The sequence below is a fragment of the Callithrix jacchus genome, chromosome 6 (assembly GCF_049354715.1).
Source record: "Callithrix jacchus isolate 240 chromosome 6, calJac240_pri, whole genome shotgun sequence".
Classification (NCBI taxonomy): domain Eukaryota; kingdom Metazoa; phylum Chordata; class Mammalia; order Primates; family Cebidae; genus Callithrix; species Callithrix jacchus.
The window spans coordinates 154,804,865-154,819,700 of record NC_133507.1 but is presented as its reverse complement, the minus strand read 5'-3'; the positions used below and the strand labels follow the sequence as shown (position 1 = coordinate 154,819,700).

The following is a 14,836-nucleotide window of genomic DNA, read 5'->3' as shown; positions in this document are numbered from 1 at the left end:
GGCTGAGGAAGGAGAAGTGCTTGACCTTGGGAGGCAGAGGTTGCAGTGAGCAGAGATGGTACCATTGCACTCCATCCTGGGTGATGGAGTGAGACTCTCTCAAAAAAAAAGCTTTTGGCTGAATGCAGTGGCTCACACCTATCATCACAGCATTTTGGGAGGCCAAGGTGGGTGGATCATTTGAAGTCAGGAATGTGAAACCAACCTGGCCAACATGAAACCCCATCTCTACTAAAAGTACAAAAATTAGCCAGGTGTGGTGGCAGGTGCCTGTAGTACCAGCTACCCAGGAGGCTGAGGCAGGAGAATCACCTGAACCCGGGAAGCAGAGGTTGCAGTGAGCCAAGATCACACCACTGCACCTCAGCCTGGGCTACAGAGTGAGACTCCATCTAAAAAAAAAAAAAAAAAAAACTTTTGAGGCCCTTTTTTCCAAGCCTGTTCAGATGCTAAATAAACAGTTTATATTTAGAAATACTGTGGCAGTGCTGCTTGAGAAATGACAGAAGTTTGCTTTGGTTTTCAAAAGTTCAGACTCATGGGAAAAATGCACTGGAAGAAACTGGATAAACTGGATGTAGTCTGGGTCTCTTTTCCTTCTAGGGAAATAGGCAGTGGTGGTGGCATCACAGAAAACGTATTTATTCAACAGTGACTTTTTTTAGCCAAAAAAAGTGAGGAGCAAGAATTCCCTTGCAAATCATTCTGGTGCCACTGACGTGAGTTTACCTGCAGAACAGACTTCACAGCAAGGGACCAGCTCCTTCACCCTACAGGCCATCCCTCATTCTGCTCTGGTAAGGCACCCACCCAAAGCATGGCCAGACTAGGGTTCAGTCAAATCTATAACAAACGCATTCTGGGTGGATTTACATTCTGGAGATTAACTGCACTTGAGAGAGGAAAGTGAAGCAGTGACCTCAACACCCAAGGAAAGAGACTGCTTCCAGCTCCCTCCGGCCACGCATTCCCCCACCCCCACCCCCACACACATGGCAGGTATGCTGCCATGCTTCCAGGTCCCCATGGCAATGGCTGCAGAGTGTGGCAGGCAGGGCCCTTCATCTGCAGGTCCTTGCCCCCAGCTTGGGGTGGCAGGAGCAGACACAGCAATCTCCCAGCTCACGAAACAAGAGCCCACCAATGAGCTCACTGGGACACTGTTTACCACCTACAGAAGTTTGACCTGCAGACCCTGACTTAATGACGGATGAATGAATGCACTCTCACACCAGTATAGTGATACAAGTGGCTAGGGATGGTGGTCGGCTGCTTTCAGAGGGCAAAAGAAAGCCAATTGACTCAGACCCTTTGTCCATCCACACTTATTCTTAACACAGGTTTTAAATTAACACACTTGTGTATGATTATCGTGGTTAAAAGAGTGGTTATACAAACAAAAGCTTTAGGTTCCAGGCCCAGAGGAAACACGATTAGCAGGAAATTCCCTTCTTGTCTCCCACTGAGAGGACCATCCAGCACAAAGTTTACATGAGTAAACAGTCAAAGTAGAGACAAAGGGATGACGGGTAAACAGACTTAAACTGGGAAAGCCTCTTCCCTATCTTCTCCCTAACTTAATGGACCAGCAGGCCACCTTTGGCCTGCCCAAATAAAGCCTTTCGGCCTTCCAAAAGGTGAGACTAATCTATAACTTTTCCCAATATACCTTTAATATTTTGCCAGCCACCCTGAGTAAATATCAACACTCACACCAGGCCAGGGTGGGGGCAGGCAAGTGCTCAGGGGACAGTGGCACCTCTGCCAGGCCCCAGTGTGCTTCTCTCTGAGGTGGTTCCATCTCCACAGGCACCTCTCCAAGTGCCAAGACACCACCAGCAGCTCCATCACACCTGGCAGCCACCAAGTGCCTCTTTCTACAAACCAGTGAAAGCCCTGATCTCTAGTGGGCGACCTGCCTGGGCTCCACTGAATGACAGTCGGGGGAGAGGGGAAGATGGGTTCCCCAGAGCCTCCAGGTGCCCAAGCCCTTCACATGCTCATGCTTCAAAGATGGTAGCACTCAGCCACCCCATCCCCACCCCAGAGAGATGACATCGAGTTGCACCTGCTCCTAGCCCAGGTCTAAGAGCCCTAAGAGGGGTCTAGCAACCTACATCCAAGGCACACATGTGAGCCCACCTGGAGCCAGGGCACAAAGAGGTGGGGGGACCACAGCCAAACTGCTCTGGCAAACAACATAGGCCACAAATCCAGTGGTCAGTTACTGTTACTGGACCAAGCAGCCAGCTTGTTTTTCTAACAGGTGGGGGTAGTTCTGAAGAGGATCAGTTTAAACACAGTATATACTGCTGCATGTTCTCCACTCGACTGTATTGTCACATCCTGTGACCATGCTACACTTGAACTGCCCCCTTCACTTTAGATTGCCATCTAGCCTCACCCCACTATCAGATGCCGTCTCTGTGAGAAGCGCCCCTCGCTGCTGACACAATGAAGCCATGCCCCATGTGAGATGGGCCATGCAGGCACAGGAGTGAGGCTGGCGGAGCGCACACCAGCCTCCCCCTAGGTCTGCCCCTGCCCAGGTATCCGGTGCCACCAGCAAGTGAGGTGCCCTGGCTGCTGTGCTGCAAAGCAAGCCTGTCACTTGGGCCCAATCTCCTTACCTGTCATGTGGGCTGGGCTTGCTATGAGGCCTGGGACACAGGAGAGCATAGCCCGAAAAAGACGTGGGAGCTGCCTCCCGTCTCAGCCACGCACTGGCTGTGCCTCATGGGGCAGGTTGTGTGGCCTCTCTGAGCCTGTCCCTCACCTTCAAAATGTAGATAACCCAGCAAGCAGGGCTGTGAGGGAATTAAAGGAGTTCGTACATGCAAGGCACGTAGACCAGCACCTGGTGTAAAAGACCATAGTGTCGGCCGTCAGCATCCCGGTCACCGCCATGGCTCGTACCCTTCACATTGATTGGTTTAGTCGCGGGTGTGTGAGGCAATTCTAGCCAACAAGACATCAGTTCAGCTGAAGCCCGGGCTTCCAAAAGGGCTCCCTTTATCTTAAAAAGACACACATAGGACTGCTTAAAGCCAGGAGTTCAAAACCAGCCTAGGCAGCAAGCAAGAATCAGTCTCTACAAAAAATTTAACAAACTAGCTGGGTGTGTTGTCATGCACCTGTAGTCTCAGCTACTAGGGAAGCTGAGGTGGAAGGATCACTTGAGCCCAGGAGGTGGAGGCTGCAGTGAGCTATGACTATGCCATGGTACTCCAGCACGGGAGACAGACGAGAGTAAGACCTCATCTTAAAAAAATAAAATAAAGTAAAAAATAAAAACACATAAAAGAGGCAGCCATCTGTCCCCATACTCCTGACACTGGTGTGATGCCTACAGCTGTGGTGACCATCTTGCAACCATGAGGCCTGAGGTCCTTAACGACCAGAGAAAATACACATCAGGATAAAAAAAAAAAAGCAGGGGGATTTGTTAGCATGGAAGGAGTAGGGAAGAGCCGCTGGGGAGGCAGAAAACACCGCAGAGTGCGTGCAGCCCTCTGTATCCGACCAGCCTGACGGTGCCTCCATGAACCCAGCCCCCATGCCTCACTCCAGGAAACGAGAGGAGACAATTCAAGTGACCCTGACCTTAGGCAGTGCCTTTGGAATAAAAGTACCAAGACTAAACAGAGAAGTAGGAGAGCTTCAGGTTTGCAGTTTTACAGAAAAGATCTAAGACGGTTAAAATATTTGTTAAAATGGCCCTCAGTCTCCCGGACCCCGAGGCCACGTGAGCACACCTGAGAACCTCAACACTGCCCAGTACCCTCTCTCTCGCTGCTGAACTTTTAGTCCAACAGCTCACAGAACCCACACCCTAAAAAATACAATGGCATTCTGTTTTGCTTTTTAGCCACCAACAACTCAACTTATTTTCAGAGCAGCTGAAAAACAATTTTGCTACAGTTCGGAAAAATCCTGGCAACCAACACTTTGTCAAAGCACAGGAATGATGACGCGGACTGGTCATGGAAGATCAAAAACAGGCTCGTTTTATTTATACACAGAACAACTTCTGTACAGCACTCAGGCATGGACTATGTACATAACAATACAAGAGGCATGTGTTTCCACGGTGGTCTCTATATAAATTAAGATTATAAATACGAGGGGGGGTAAGCCCCACCTGAGGGCACAGAACCTTTTCTCCAAGACGCTTCAGGGATCCTTCCTGCCTTCCTCTGCACAGCAGACTGTGAGGCCCGTGTGGCCACGCCACAAGGGGACCTCGGCCAGGGCAGCAGAGCAGCCTCCAGGGCAGCAAGGACACCCCAATGCGGGACGCCAGCCCAGCAGCAAAGGGCCATTCCCTAAACATTCCCATTCATTCCTTTCTCACTTCTAACTTGTTAGAATTAGAAAAATGGTTTTTATGTAAACAGTGTTGTTTTAATCACTGACAACATATTAAACACTTTTAACCCAAACCCAACTCCTTGCCAGGAGGACACTGAGGACTTGGGGTGGCCCTGATGTCCCTGAAGCCACAGTCGGCTGCTTCTCCTCATGTCCCCTCCTCACCAGAGTTCCAGCTTGTTCTGGGGCTTGTTCTGGGACCCTAAGAGCCCCAGGGTGCCGACACCACCAGGCCAGCAGGGCCAATGGTCACACAGGGACTGCAGGCCAGGTTGCCATCATCCCCTATGCCAGCCCGTTCCACCTGGGAAACCAAGCGACTGTCATGGCCAGCTTCTTTCTCCCTCTGCCTACCTCCATCTACAATGTCCTGTGCAGAAACAATCACAGGTGCAAACGGTGACACACAACCACCTTCCACCCCACATCACTTCCAATGAGCAGCTAAGTCCACCGACAGCATGGGACAGTTTCAACCCAAAATCTTAACATTATGCACGCAGCGACAGGAGGCTGCGCTGGGGGAACCCAAGACCCGGCTCAGCCTGCACACTCCAGGGGCCTCAGCCCAGAAGGACCACAGAGGGGAGCACCCCAAGGCACTTGGAGGGCCCCCCCCAGGGGCATTGCAGAGGGGACAGAGGGCTGCGAGAGGTGGGGCCAGGCGCTGTTCACTGCTACCTGTTCAGGGCCAGGGGCTGCCGCAAACCAGCCCCGTCCAAGCTGCCCCTGCAGGTGTAGCCCTGCTTCCGCACAGCAGATGGAGCCACGCTGACTAAAGGGCCGGACGGCGCCGGCAGACACTCCCAACACTGTCCTTCTCTTTGAGGCAGCCAGGCAGCCAGGCCAGAGCTATTTCCTCCTCATACCAGGGTTGGGGTTCCAGAAACCTCTTTCCAGACATTTACGAGCCCCTGTGAGAGATGACTATCAAAGGGGAAAGGGGCAAAGTCACGCGCAGGAGGACCAGGGGCGTCCTCTGCCTAGGGACTGGCCCCGCAGTCTCCCCAGGGGAGCTTCCTGCCCTCTGGCACCGTCATCTGCTGGTTCAGAGGCAGGACAGAGGCAGGGCAGGAGCAGTGTGGACCATCGAGTCAGAGTCCCGGCCAGCATCTCCAGCGACACCAGGCCCAGCAGCAGAAGAAGCCACTGCAGGGGCAGAGACACTCAGGACGGGGTGAAGAGCTCAAACCATCCCGGCCCACCAGGGCCACAGTCCCTGGGAACCACATAATGGGCAGAAAGAGTTTCCCAGAGCCAGCAAGCGTTTTCCACACAAAAACACTGAACTCATGTGGACACACGTCCTCTGCAGGATGCAGCCGGCGATCTCACTCGTGGCCCCAAGCTGGACTCAAAGCCTACAATGTCCAGAGACAGAAGGGGAGGTGTCCCCAGCCCACAGCTCAGAGGCAGCGGGGGAGGGGTGGAGGGAGGCGCGCAGACTCTGCGGACCCAGGGAGGGGCTCCTGGCCTGGGAAGCTGCACCCACTGCCTTGGCTCACACGGGAAGGGTTTTTTCTCATCGTGTCAAATTATATCAAACACCCAGGCTACTTTCAAACCAGGAAAGAGCACGGCTTTTGTTCAACAACAAAAGCTGCATCAACAAACGGGGCCATGCAGGCTGCTGTGAAGCCACAGGGCGGCGGGGCCCCAGCCACGTTTCTGAGAACCCCGGGGCCAGAAGGCAGAGCCACACAGTGCGGCCACGAAGGACACATGGAAGGGAGCCCCTGGGACAATCCAAGGCCAGGCAAGCGGTGCCCGAGAGGCCAGACACTGCCGGATTCCCTGGACCACAACACAGGTGGGCGAGAGCTGAGTGGCCGTGACACATGTCCCCCAGATGACTGAGCTGGAGAAGGTGTCATTTCAAAGGTAGCTGTGTTGTTATGTTCAAGACTCCAGAGCTCTGGTGGACAGTGTCACGGAGGCTTTCTGTAGCTGACAGCGGAAGTAGCACCATGAGAAGGGGGAGGGCTGCAGCGTCCACCCAGGGCCTCAGTGGTGGGAGGCGCAGAGGCTGCAGGCTGAGAGGGCGGAGGCTAGGCCTCGGCGGCGGGGGCGCTGCGGCTCAGCTCCTTGATGCCACACAGGATCCTCTTCATGTGGCCAACCTTGGTCACGCCCAGGTCCTGAAACAGAGAGGACATCCTGTGGATGCGGGAAGACAGACGGGGCCAGAGGCTCCACAGCAGGCCTTCTGCCAACGGCCCTTCCCACTTGGCTTGTGAACACAAATGAGGGTGAAAATCACGAAGACCATGAAACAAGATGGGAACGGCTTAAAAACAGCAACCGTACAAATGCCTGACCGCTGTCCCTGCATTCTAGTCCCTGCCATCAGCAAGGACAAACCCAAGACAAAGACAAAACACAGGCCTGAAAGCAAGGGGGTGAGTGACCTCGCGAGGGCCACCGTCCAGGACACCCAGTTGCCTTTTGCCCTCTCTGTACTTGGCCAGTGACTCACCCAGAGGCGTCCCCTCGAGGCCAACCTGGGCAAGGGCGTGGGCCCGTGAGATGTGGCATGAAGGCTGGCACAGACCAAGGCCTGGCATCCAATTGCCCTGTCCCAATGCTCCCTGCAGACAAGCAGCAACGCCCACCCAGGAGCAGCGTGGGGACAGTCACCTGTGACTGTGCTTCCAGGGCTGTGTCCCCTCATAGGATTTTTATCACAAAGACAGTCCTTGTCTCATTAGGCTAAGAGAACCAAGGCTCTGCCCCATTATGTCTGCTCCTGGCGTCCTCTGGCTGTGGCGGGTGGAGCCATCACTGCCCAGGGTGAGGGCCACAACCATCCCAACCTGAGGTATACACGAAGGCCCGAGAAGAATCGTGATGCTGAGATGTGACCAGCTCGGGAGAGAGGATAGAACAGAAGGGACTGCGTGCAAGGTCAAGTGCAGGTTCCAGGGAGATGCCTGTGAAGTACCTTGAGGTCCCTCCGCTCCAGGTGCAGGAGCTCAGAGCCCCGGATGTCGTGCCGCGTGAAGATGTCCTTATACTCACAGAGACTGAGGTGCTCCAGCCAGGCAGCAACCTCCTCTGTCCCCCAGAGGTGAACTGTCGGAGACGGAAAAGCATGAGTGCAGTGAGTGCCCAGAGACCAGTGCGAGGCAGACAGTGGCCAGCACCCAGCACCAGAGACAGCCCAGCAGTCGGGACAGGAGACGTCCCAACAGCCGGCACCCGAAACAGCCCAGCAGCCATATCCCAACAGCAGGCCCCCAAGATAGCCCAGCAGCCCGTGCGTGAGATATCCCAACAGCCGGCTCCCAAGATAGCCCAGCAGCCCGTGCGCGAGATATCCCAACAGCCGGCCCCCAAGATAGCCCAGCAGCCCGTGCGTGAGATATCCCAACAGGCAGCCCCCAAGCTAGCCCAGCAGCTTGTGCGTGAGATATCCCAACAGCCAGCCCTGAGCCATCTCTGGCAGCCGGCACCCATCACCCAGCCAACAGCACCCCCCACCAGCGGTGCAGAAAGAGGCAGAGAGCCACCCACTCGAGGGGCAACGGCTGCAGCAGGGCTGGCATCTGTTCCTGCCAGGTGGGTCGCCAACCTCTGGCCATTTCCCTGTGTCCCAGGAGGGACTGAACAGCACCAAATACGAGGGAAATGTCTTCATGACTATGGCCAAAGCCAGCTTTTCCTCTAGCTTCTGGAAGCGTTACATTTCACTTCCGGACCACAGCAGGAAGGGAGACAAGCAGACTTCAATCTCACACAGAAGGGCCACCATCGTGAGCAGAAACCCAATTTCTGGACAAACATGCAAAGAAGAAAAATCAGCAGGAGCTGCCCTGACTGGCGGTAAACACCAGTCCCAATATCCAGGCTCGTGGGCCTCTGTGGCCCCTGACAACACTGGACATGGCCTTGATACTCAGGGCTGATCCTTCAGAGATTTTAGCTCCAATTTACTGGCCCAAAGAAACAATGTCCTTTAGGACCATATTCGATTGATTTCATCACCCACAATCACTGGCGGCCTGGGGTTTCCAGCATGGGAACCTTGACCAATGCATCGATGTATCAGGAACCAGCAGCCCGGGAGGGAGCAGGCAGAGCACGCCCCAGCGTGGCCTGAGTCCAGAGCTTTGTCTCCAAGTTTGTCTCGTCCCCACTACTGTCTTCCTCCCTACCTCGAATTCCCCAAGTCAGGGCAGGCAAACAGCCAGAGAGCACGTCACGGCCGGATGTGACAACGGTCAGAGGGAAAGCAGGTGGGGTGGCGGGCTGCAGCTAACAACAGACCACTGTGGCTGCGGGACCCGGGGTTACAGCACAGGGACCAGGAGGGAGGAGCCGCAAGGCCAAGGGAGAAAGCAGAGACCAGGAGAACAGGGCCGAGCCAGCAGGCGTGGATGGCCAGAAACACGCAGGAGAGAGGCAGGTACCCGGGCCTCCCAGGCTACTGTGAGCTTCTTTGTTCTTGTTGTTTTTCTCCTTTTTAAACTTGGTCACGAGGCGGAATTTACCACTGCGACTGCGCTTGGCAAGATCCAGCATCACACTCTGTCGGGAAGAGTGAGAAATACTAAGAATCAGACTACAACCAGCCACGGGCTCCTGCCCATCACCACCTGCAAGGCTGGGAGGCAGGAGGGCTGAGACTGGGGGAGCTGGGAAACACCTTTGTTCCTCAAAGGGCTTCTCTCCCTTATTTATTCTTGTATTTACTGATGATTTTAATGACTGTTTAAAAGTGTTTAGTTTGAAAGAGATCACAGTGTCTATTTTCATCATATCCTACTTCACTTTATGTACATTTCTCATGCGATTTCAAAACTTCTTGATAATATTGTAAATATCACTATCTAAATGAAAATCATGAAAGTAACCTATTTAGCCAATCTTCCAGTGTAGTATTGCTGGGCTGTGATTATTAGTATCCTGAGTATCTTTCTAAGGAAAGCTCTTCCTGCACTGCATTCTTTTCTCCAACACACGCCCCGAGGCAGAACAGCAGAGGAAGGGCGGGCAGCAGAGCCACATAGGAGCTCAGCCTCTGCTCTCAATAGCCAGCAGCAGCAGGGTCTCTCCACAGAGCACTCCCAGGGACGCACGGAGGTTAACACTGCCTCACTCTGTGATGCGCTCTTTTTAACAGACACCCCAAATAAAGCTTGAAAGTAAAACTATGAAAAAAATACAGCAAGCAAGTAGACTTGAAGATAAAAAGAATTACTAAAGATAAAAGAATCATATTATGATAAAACCTATGGATACCCAATAACATAGCCTCAAAATACATGAAGCAAAAATACAAATAACCACAAAGATAAACTGAGACATCTACAATTATGATATTAGAGTTAACTGGTAACTGATATATCAAGAAGGCAAAAAAAAATCTCAGTAGGAACTTAGTGATATAAACACAACTGCACAGAAGGTACATTTACAAAAACCACCCAGTGGGCCATAAGGCAAGTCTCACCTCAAATACATTTCAAGGAAATGATAACACACACACCACTGCTTGGAGCATAGTAAAATTAAGTTAGAAAAATTAAAAACATACTACTGAATAACTAGTTTAGATGCTTATTATTTGACATACAGTTTCATGACTATGTGCCAGTCTATAACTGTCACCTGTTTGTAACTGTCGTAAGTTTATGACTATACGCAACAATTACTGTATTTTACCAACATAAAGTGATCCTCTTTTTATCATTTGCTGTCTTAGATGCGCAATTTTATTTTTATACTGTTACTTTGGATTGCTTACGGTGTTTTCTTTGAACTGCTTTTAATCTTTTCATATCATAAGTTTTTATTAGGAGTATGAGGAAAAAAAACAGGGCTCTTGTGAGCAATAGATAGTCAGGTTTCTGGGTTTTTTTTGTTTTTTTTTTTTTTTGAGACAAGAGTCTCGCTCCATTGCCAGGTGCCAGACTGGAGTGCAGTGGCACAATCTCGGCTCACCGCAACCTCCACCTCCTGGGTTCAAGCAGTTCTCCTGCCTCAGCCTCCCGAGTAGCTGGGATTACAGGCACGCACCACCATGCCCAGCTAATTTTTGTATTTTTAGTAGAGACGGGGTTTCACCATGTTGACCAGGATGTTCTCGATCTCTTGACCTCATGATCCGCCCACCTCAGCCTCCCAAAGTGCTGGGATTACAGGTGTGAGCCACCGCATCCAGCGATAGTCAGGTTTCTTTTTAAATATAACCTGAGAATAATCTGCTTTGAAGAAAAAGTCATGTCATTTTTCTGTTGTTTTCATGCTGTTAGCTATAGCTATACACTTGCTGGTCCTTTATTTTCTTTTACGATACAAATTGTATTTTACTTTCGCCTTTGGTGGCAATTTGGAAGACATCAATCTTTTCAACTCCTAGAAATTACCTTTAAGTTTTTAAAAAATATATATTTGTATTTTTTATTTAATTAATTTAATTAATTTTTTTTTTTAATTCAGAGTCTCATTCTGTCCCCAGGCTGGAGTGCAGTGCATTATCTCGGCTCACTGCAATATCCAACTCTTAGGTTCAGGCAATTCTCCTACCTCAGCCTCCCAAGTAGCTGAGATTACAGGCACGCACCACCACACCTAGCTAATTTTTGTACTTTTAGTAGAGACGGGGTTTCACCATGTTGGCCAGGATGGTCTCAATCTCCTGACCTTGTGATCCACCCGCCTCGGCCTCCCAAAGTACTGGGATTACAGGAGTGAGCTACCACGCCCAGCCTTAAATATATCTTTTTAAAAAGAGACAGGGTCTCACTATGTTGCCAAAGCTGGTCTTGAACTCCTAGTCTAAAGTGATCCTCCCACCTTGGCCTCCCAAAGTGTTGGGATTACAGGTGCAAGCCACCACTCTTGACCCTAAAAATATTACTGACTGTATATTTCTCTAAGTATCCAAGTCAAGAATGTTGTTTATAACCTTCTTTCACCGTAAAAGGAGGAATTTAACATACTTTCCTCCCCCGTCCACAGCCTCTTCCCAACCTCTCACCTCACTGCCCACTTTACTGGCCTTAATTTAATCTGGTATCACAAGACTAGGTCACTGTTACATCTGTTGGACTGTTATACATTAGTATTTTGTCATTTTAGGTAGAATGTTTCATCACCTTTACAATGAATTATTTACCGAATTTTGAGAAGCCTGCCCATCCTTTTATTATACCCAAGTGCCCTCACTGTGAAGTGGCTGACTTTTGTCCAACCACTAGAGGGCCTAAGTCAATTTTCCATGAAGGGCTTGCATGTGTCAAAAAATGCCCCGGGGCCATGGAAAGAGGGTGCTATCCTGCAAGTGCCCACCTCTGTGCCCTCACCCTACTGCTGCCCACAGGTCTCACAAACCCCGCTGGGCAGTGCTGCCCAGGTGTAGAGTCTTGTAGTGATTTGCCTTCTGCAATACTGCCCAGAATGAACTCTACTCTTGACCTTTTCTGTTTTATCGCTGAAGGGGGAGGCCAAGAGGCCTCTGGGGCGTCGCTGTCCAGAGACTGCCCTCTCCAGAGTTCCAGTGCTCCCTGCAGAAGAATGTGACTATACCCCAGGGTCTGCTATGCCCTGGGTCCTGGGTCCCTCCCAGACCTGCAACGAGCTGGAGTCTTTCTGTTCACACAGGAGGAGCATGTAAGTGGGGAGTGGCATGTACCAACTGTGCCCTGTTCACAGCAAGAGCCCAAAAAGCTGCCATTTCTCCAATGATGCATCCCTATCCTCGGAGGCAGCTGTGGGGCTGGACTTCTACCTATGATCCAGGCAGCTGTGCAGTTCTGTTTCAGAGGACGACCTGTGCCTGGTCCTCAGGAGGCACTCTCAATCCCAGCCCCAAACTCCTTCCTACCTGCCGTCCCTCCCTGACTTGAAGGACATTTTCATAGAGAAGTCTGGGGAAGGCCCCTCAAGGGCTGCCAGAGTGACCCCATCTTGAACCCAGAGCCACATGGGCCACATGGAACACAGGCACTGCAGGCAACTGCCAACAAGCCCAGGGGCCAGCCAAACCCCATGACCCACATACCTCTTCGTCACCAGGCTCTGTGGGCTGGCAGAACCAGGGGGTATCCGCCAGCCTCCTGAGCTGCCGGTCCATCTCGGCAAGAGCACTCCCCAGCTGCTCCTTCTGAGGCGGATCCAGCTGCTGCTCCAGGTAGAGGGAGGGAGGGAAGAGAAGGAGGAAAGGAGGGAGGGAGGGAGGGAGGGAGGGAGGGGCTGATCAACAGGAGGGTCCCCAGGGACTCAGCTCCTTTCAGGGAGCTCAGTTTCCAGAAACAAAGTCCCAGAGAACCCGAGAAAGAACCAAACCCAGAACCTCACTTTCTAAGTAGCGCTGATAAGAAAATAACACTGTCCATCTGTCACTGATGAATTCACACGGAACAGGGCTGACACTTGACCTGCGTGTGTCCCTCTGTAAGCAAGGGGAGCAGGACCATTCACCTGCACCGAGCAGTGGAAATGCCACAGGTGGAAAAGTCGGCGGCCATGCCTTCCAGGAGGCAGCAGGGGGTGTGGAGCGAGGAGATGCAAAGGACGAGACAATATGCGGGGTGAGGATATGGGGTGAGGGTATCTGTGGAGTGAGCACATATGTGGAGTGAGGAGATGTGTGTGTGTGAGATGTGTGTGTGTGTGGTGAGGAGATGTGTGTGTGTGAGGAGATTGTGTGTGTGGTGAGGTGTGTGTGTGGTAAGGAGATTGTGTGTGGTGAGGAGATGTGTGTGTGTGGTGAGGAGATGTGTGTGCGTGTGGTGAGGCGTGTGTGTGGTGAGGAGATGTGTGTGCGTGTGGTGAGGCGTGTGTGTGGTGAGGAGATGTGTGTGCGTGTGGTGAGGCGTGTGTGTGGTGAGGAGACGTGTGTGTGGTGAGGTGTGTGTGTGGTGACGAGATGTGTGTGGTGAGGAGTTGTGTGTGTGGTGAGATGTGTGTGATGAGTTGTGTGTTTGTAGTGAGGAGATGTGTGTGTGGTGAGGAGGTGTGTGTGTGGTGAGATGTGTGTGTGGTGAGGAGATGTGTGTGTGGTGAGATTGTGTGTGGTGAGGAGATGTGTGTGTGTGGTGAGATGTGTGGTGAGAACTTGTGCGTTTGTAGTGAGGAGATGTGTGTGTGGTGAGGAGGTGTGTGTGTGGTGAGATGTGTGTGTGGTGAGATGTGTGTGATGAGGTGTGTGTGTGCTGAGGAGACGTGTGTGTGTGTGTGAGATGTGTGTGTGTGGTGAGATGTGTGTGGTGACGAGATGTGTGTGGTGAGGAGTTGTGTGTGTGGTGAGATGTGTGTGATGAGTTGTGTGTTTGTAGTGAGGAGATGTGTGTGTGGTGAGGAGGTGTGTGTGTGGTGAGATGTGTGTGTGGTGAGGTGTGTGTGTGTGTGGTGAGGAGATGTCTGTGTGTGGTGAGGAGATGTGTGTGTGGTGAGAAGATGTGTGTGGTGAAGGCTTATGTGTGTGGTGAGATGTGTGTGATGAGGAGTTGTGTGTTTGTAATGAGGTGTGTGTGGTGAGGAGACGTGTGTGTGTGAGGAGATGTGTGTGTGTGTGAGGAGATGTGTGTGTGGTGAGATGTGTGTGTGGTGAGGAGATGTGTGTGTGTGTGTGAGGAGATGTGTGTGGGGTGAGGAGATGTGTGTGTGTGGTGAGATGTGTGTGTGTGGTGAGATGTGTGTGTGGTGAGGAGGTGTGTGTGTGTGAGGAGATGTGTGTGTGGTGAGGAGATGTGTGTGTGGTGAGGAGGTGTGTGTGTGTGTGAGGAGACGTGTGTGTGGTGAGGAGATGTGTGTGTGGTGAGGGCTTGTGTGTGGTGAGATGTGTGTGTGGTGAGATGTGTGTGTGGTGAGGGCTTGTGTGTGGTGAGATGTGTGTGTGGTGAGATGTGTGTGTGGTGAGGAGGTGTGTGTGTGTGAGATGTGTGTGTGTGGTGAGATGTGTGTGTGTGGTGAGATGTGTGTGTGGTGAGGAGATGTGTGTGTGTGTGAGATGTGTGTGGGGTGAGGAGATGTGTGTGTGTGGTGAGATGTGTGTGTGGTGAGGAGGTGTGTGTGTGAGATGTGTGTGTGGTGAGGAGATGTGTGTGTGGTGAGGAGGTGTGTGTGTGTGTGAGGAGACGTGTGTGTGGTGAGGAGACGTGTGTGTGGTGAGGAGATGTGTGTGTGGTGAGGGCTTGTGTGTGGTGAGATGTGTGTGTGGTGAGATGTGTGTGTGGTGAGGGCTTGTGTGTGTGGTGAGATGTGTGTGTGGTGAGGAGATGTGTGTGTGTGGTGAGGGCTTGTGTGTGTGGTGAGATGTGTGTGTGTGAGGAGATGTGTGTGTGGTGAGGGCTTGTGTGTGTGGTGAGGAGATGTGTGTGTGTGAGATGTGTGTGTGTGTGGTGAGATGTGTGTGGTGAGGAGATGTGTGTGTGTGTGAGGAGACGTGTGTGTGTGGTGAGATGTGTGTGTGAGGAGATGTGTGTGTGGTGAGGAGATGTGTGTGTGTGTGTGAGGAGAC

At 51.9% G+C, this 14,836-nt stretch overlaps 1 protein-coding gene across 7 annotated transcripts in view; it reads right to left on the bottom strand.

The window, feature by feature from the left end:
- Positions 1 to 3,986: 3,986 nt before the first annotated feature.
- DGKD (diacylglycerol kinase delta) overlaps positions 3,987 to 14,836 on the bottom strand; it is a 118,415-nt gene continuing 107,565 nt past the window's right edge. For 6 of the 7 annotated variants that reach the window (XR_013519164.1, XM_078328855.1, XM_035306090.3 and 3 more), the window contains 4 exons: positions 12,377 to 12,496; positions 8,781 to 8,898; positions 7,313 to 7,443; positions 3,987 to 6,509 (listed from right to left, as the gene is read on the bottom strand). Coding sequence is in view for 6 of the 7 variants with exons in the window: in XM_078328855.1 (XP_078184981.1) it covers positions 6,420 to 6,509; positions 7,313 to 7,443; positions 8,781 to 8,898; positions 12,377 to 12,496 (459 nt within the window). In the remaining variant the exon portion in view is untranslated. The remainder of the gene's footprint in view (positions 6,510 to 7,312; positions 7,444 to 8,780; positions 8,899 to 12,376; positions 12,497 to 14,836) is intronic. The other variant, XM_054258061.2, reaches the window with a different exon arrangement.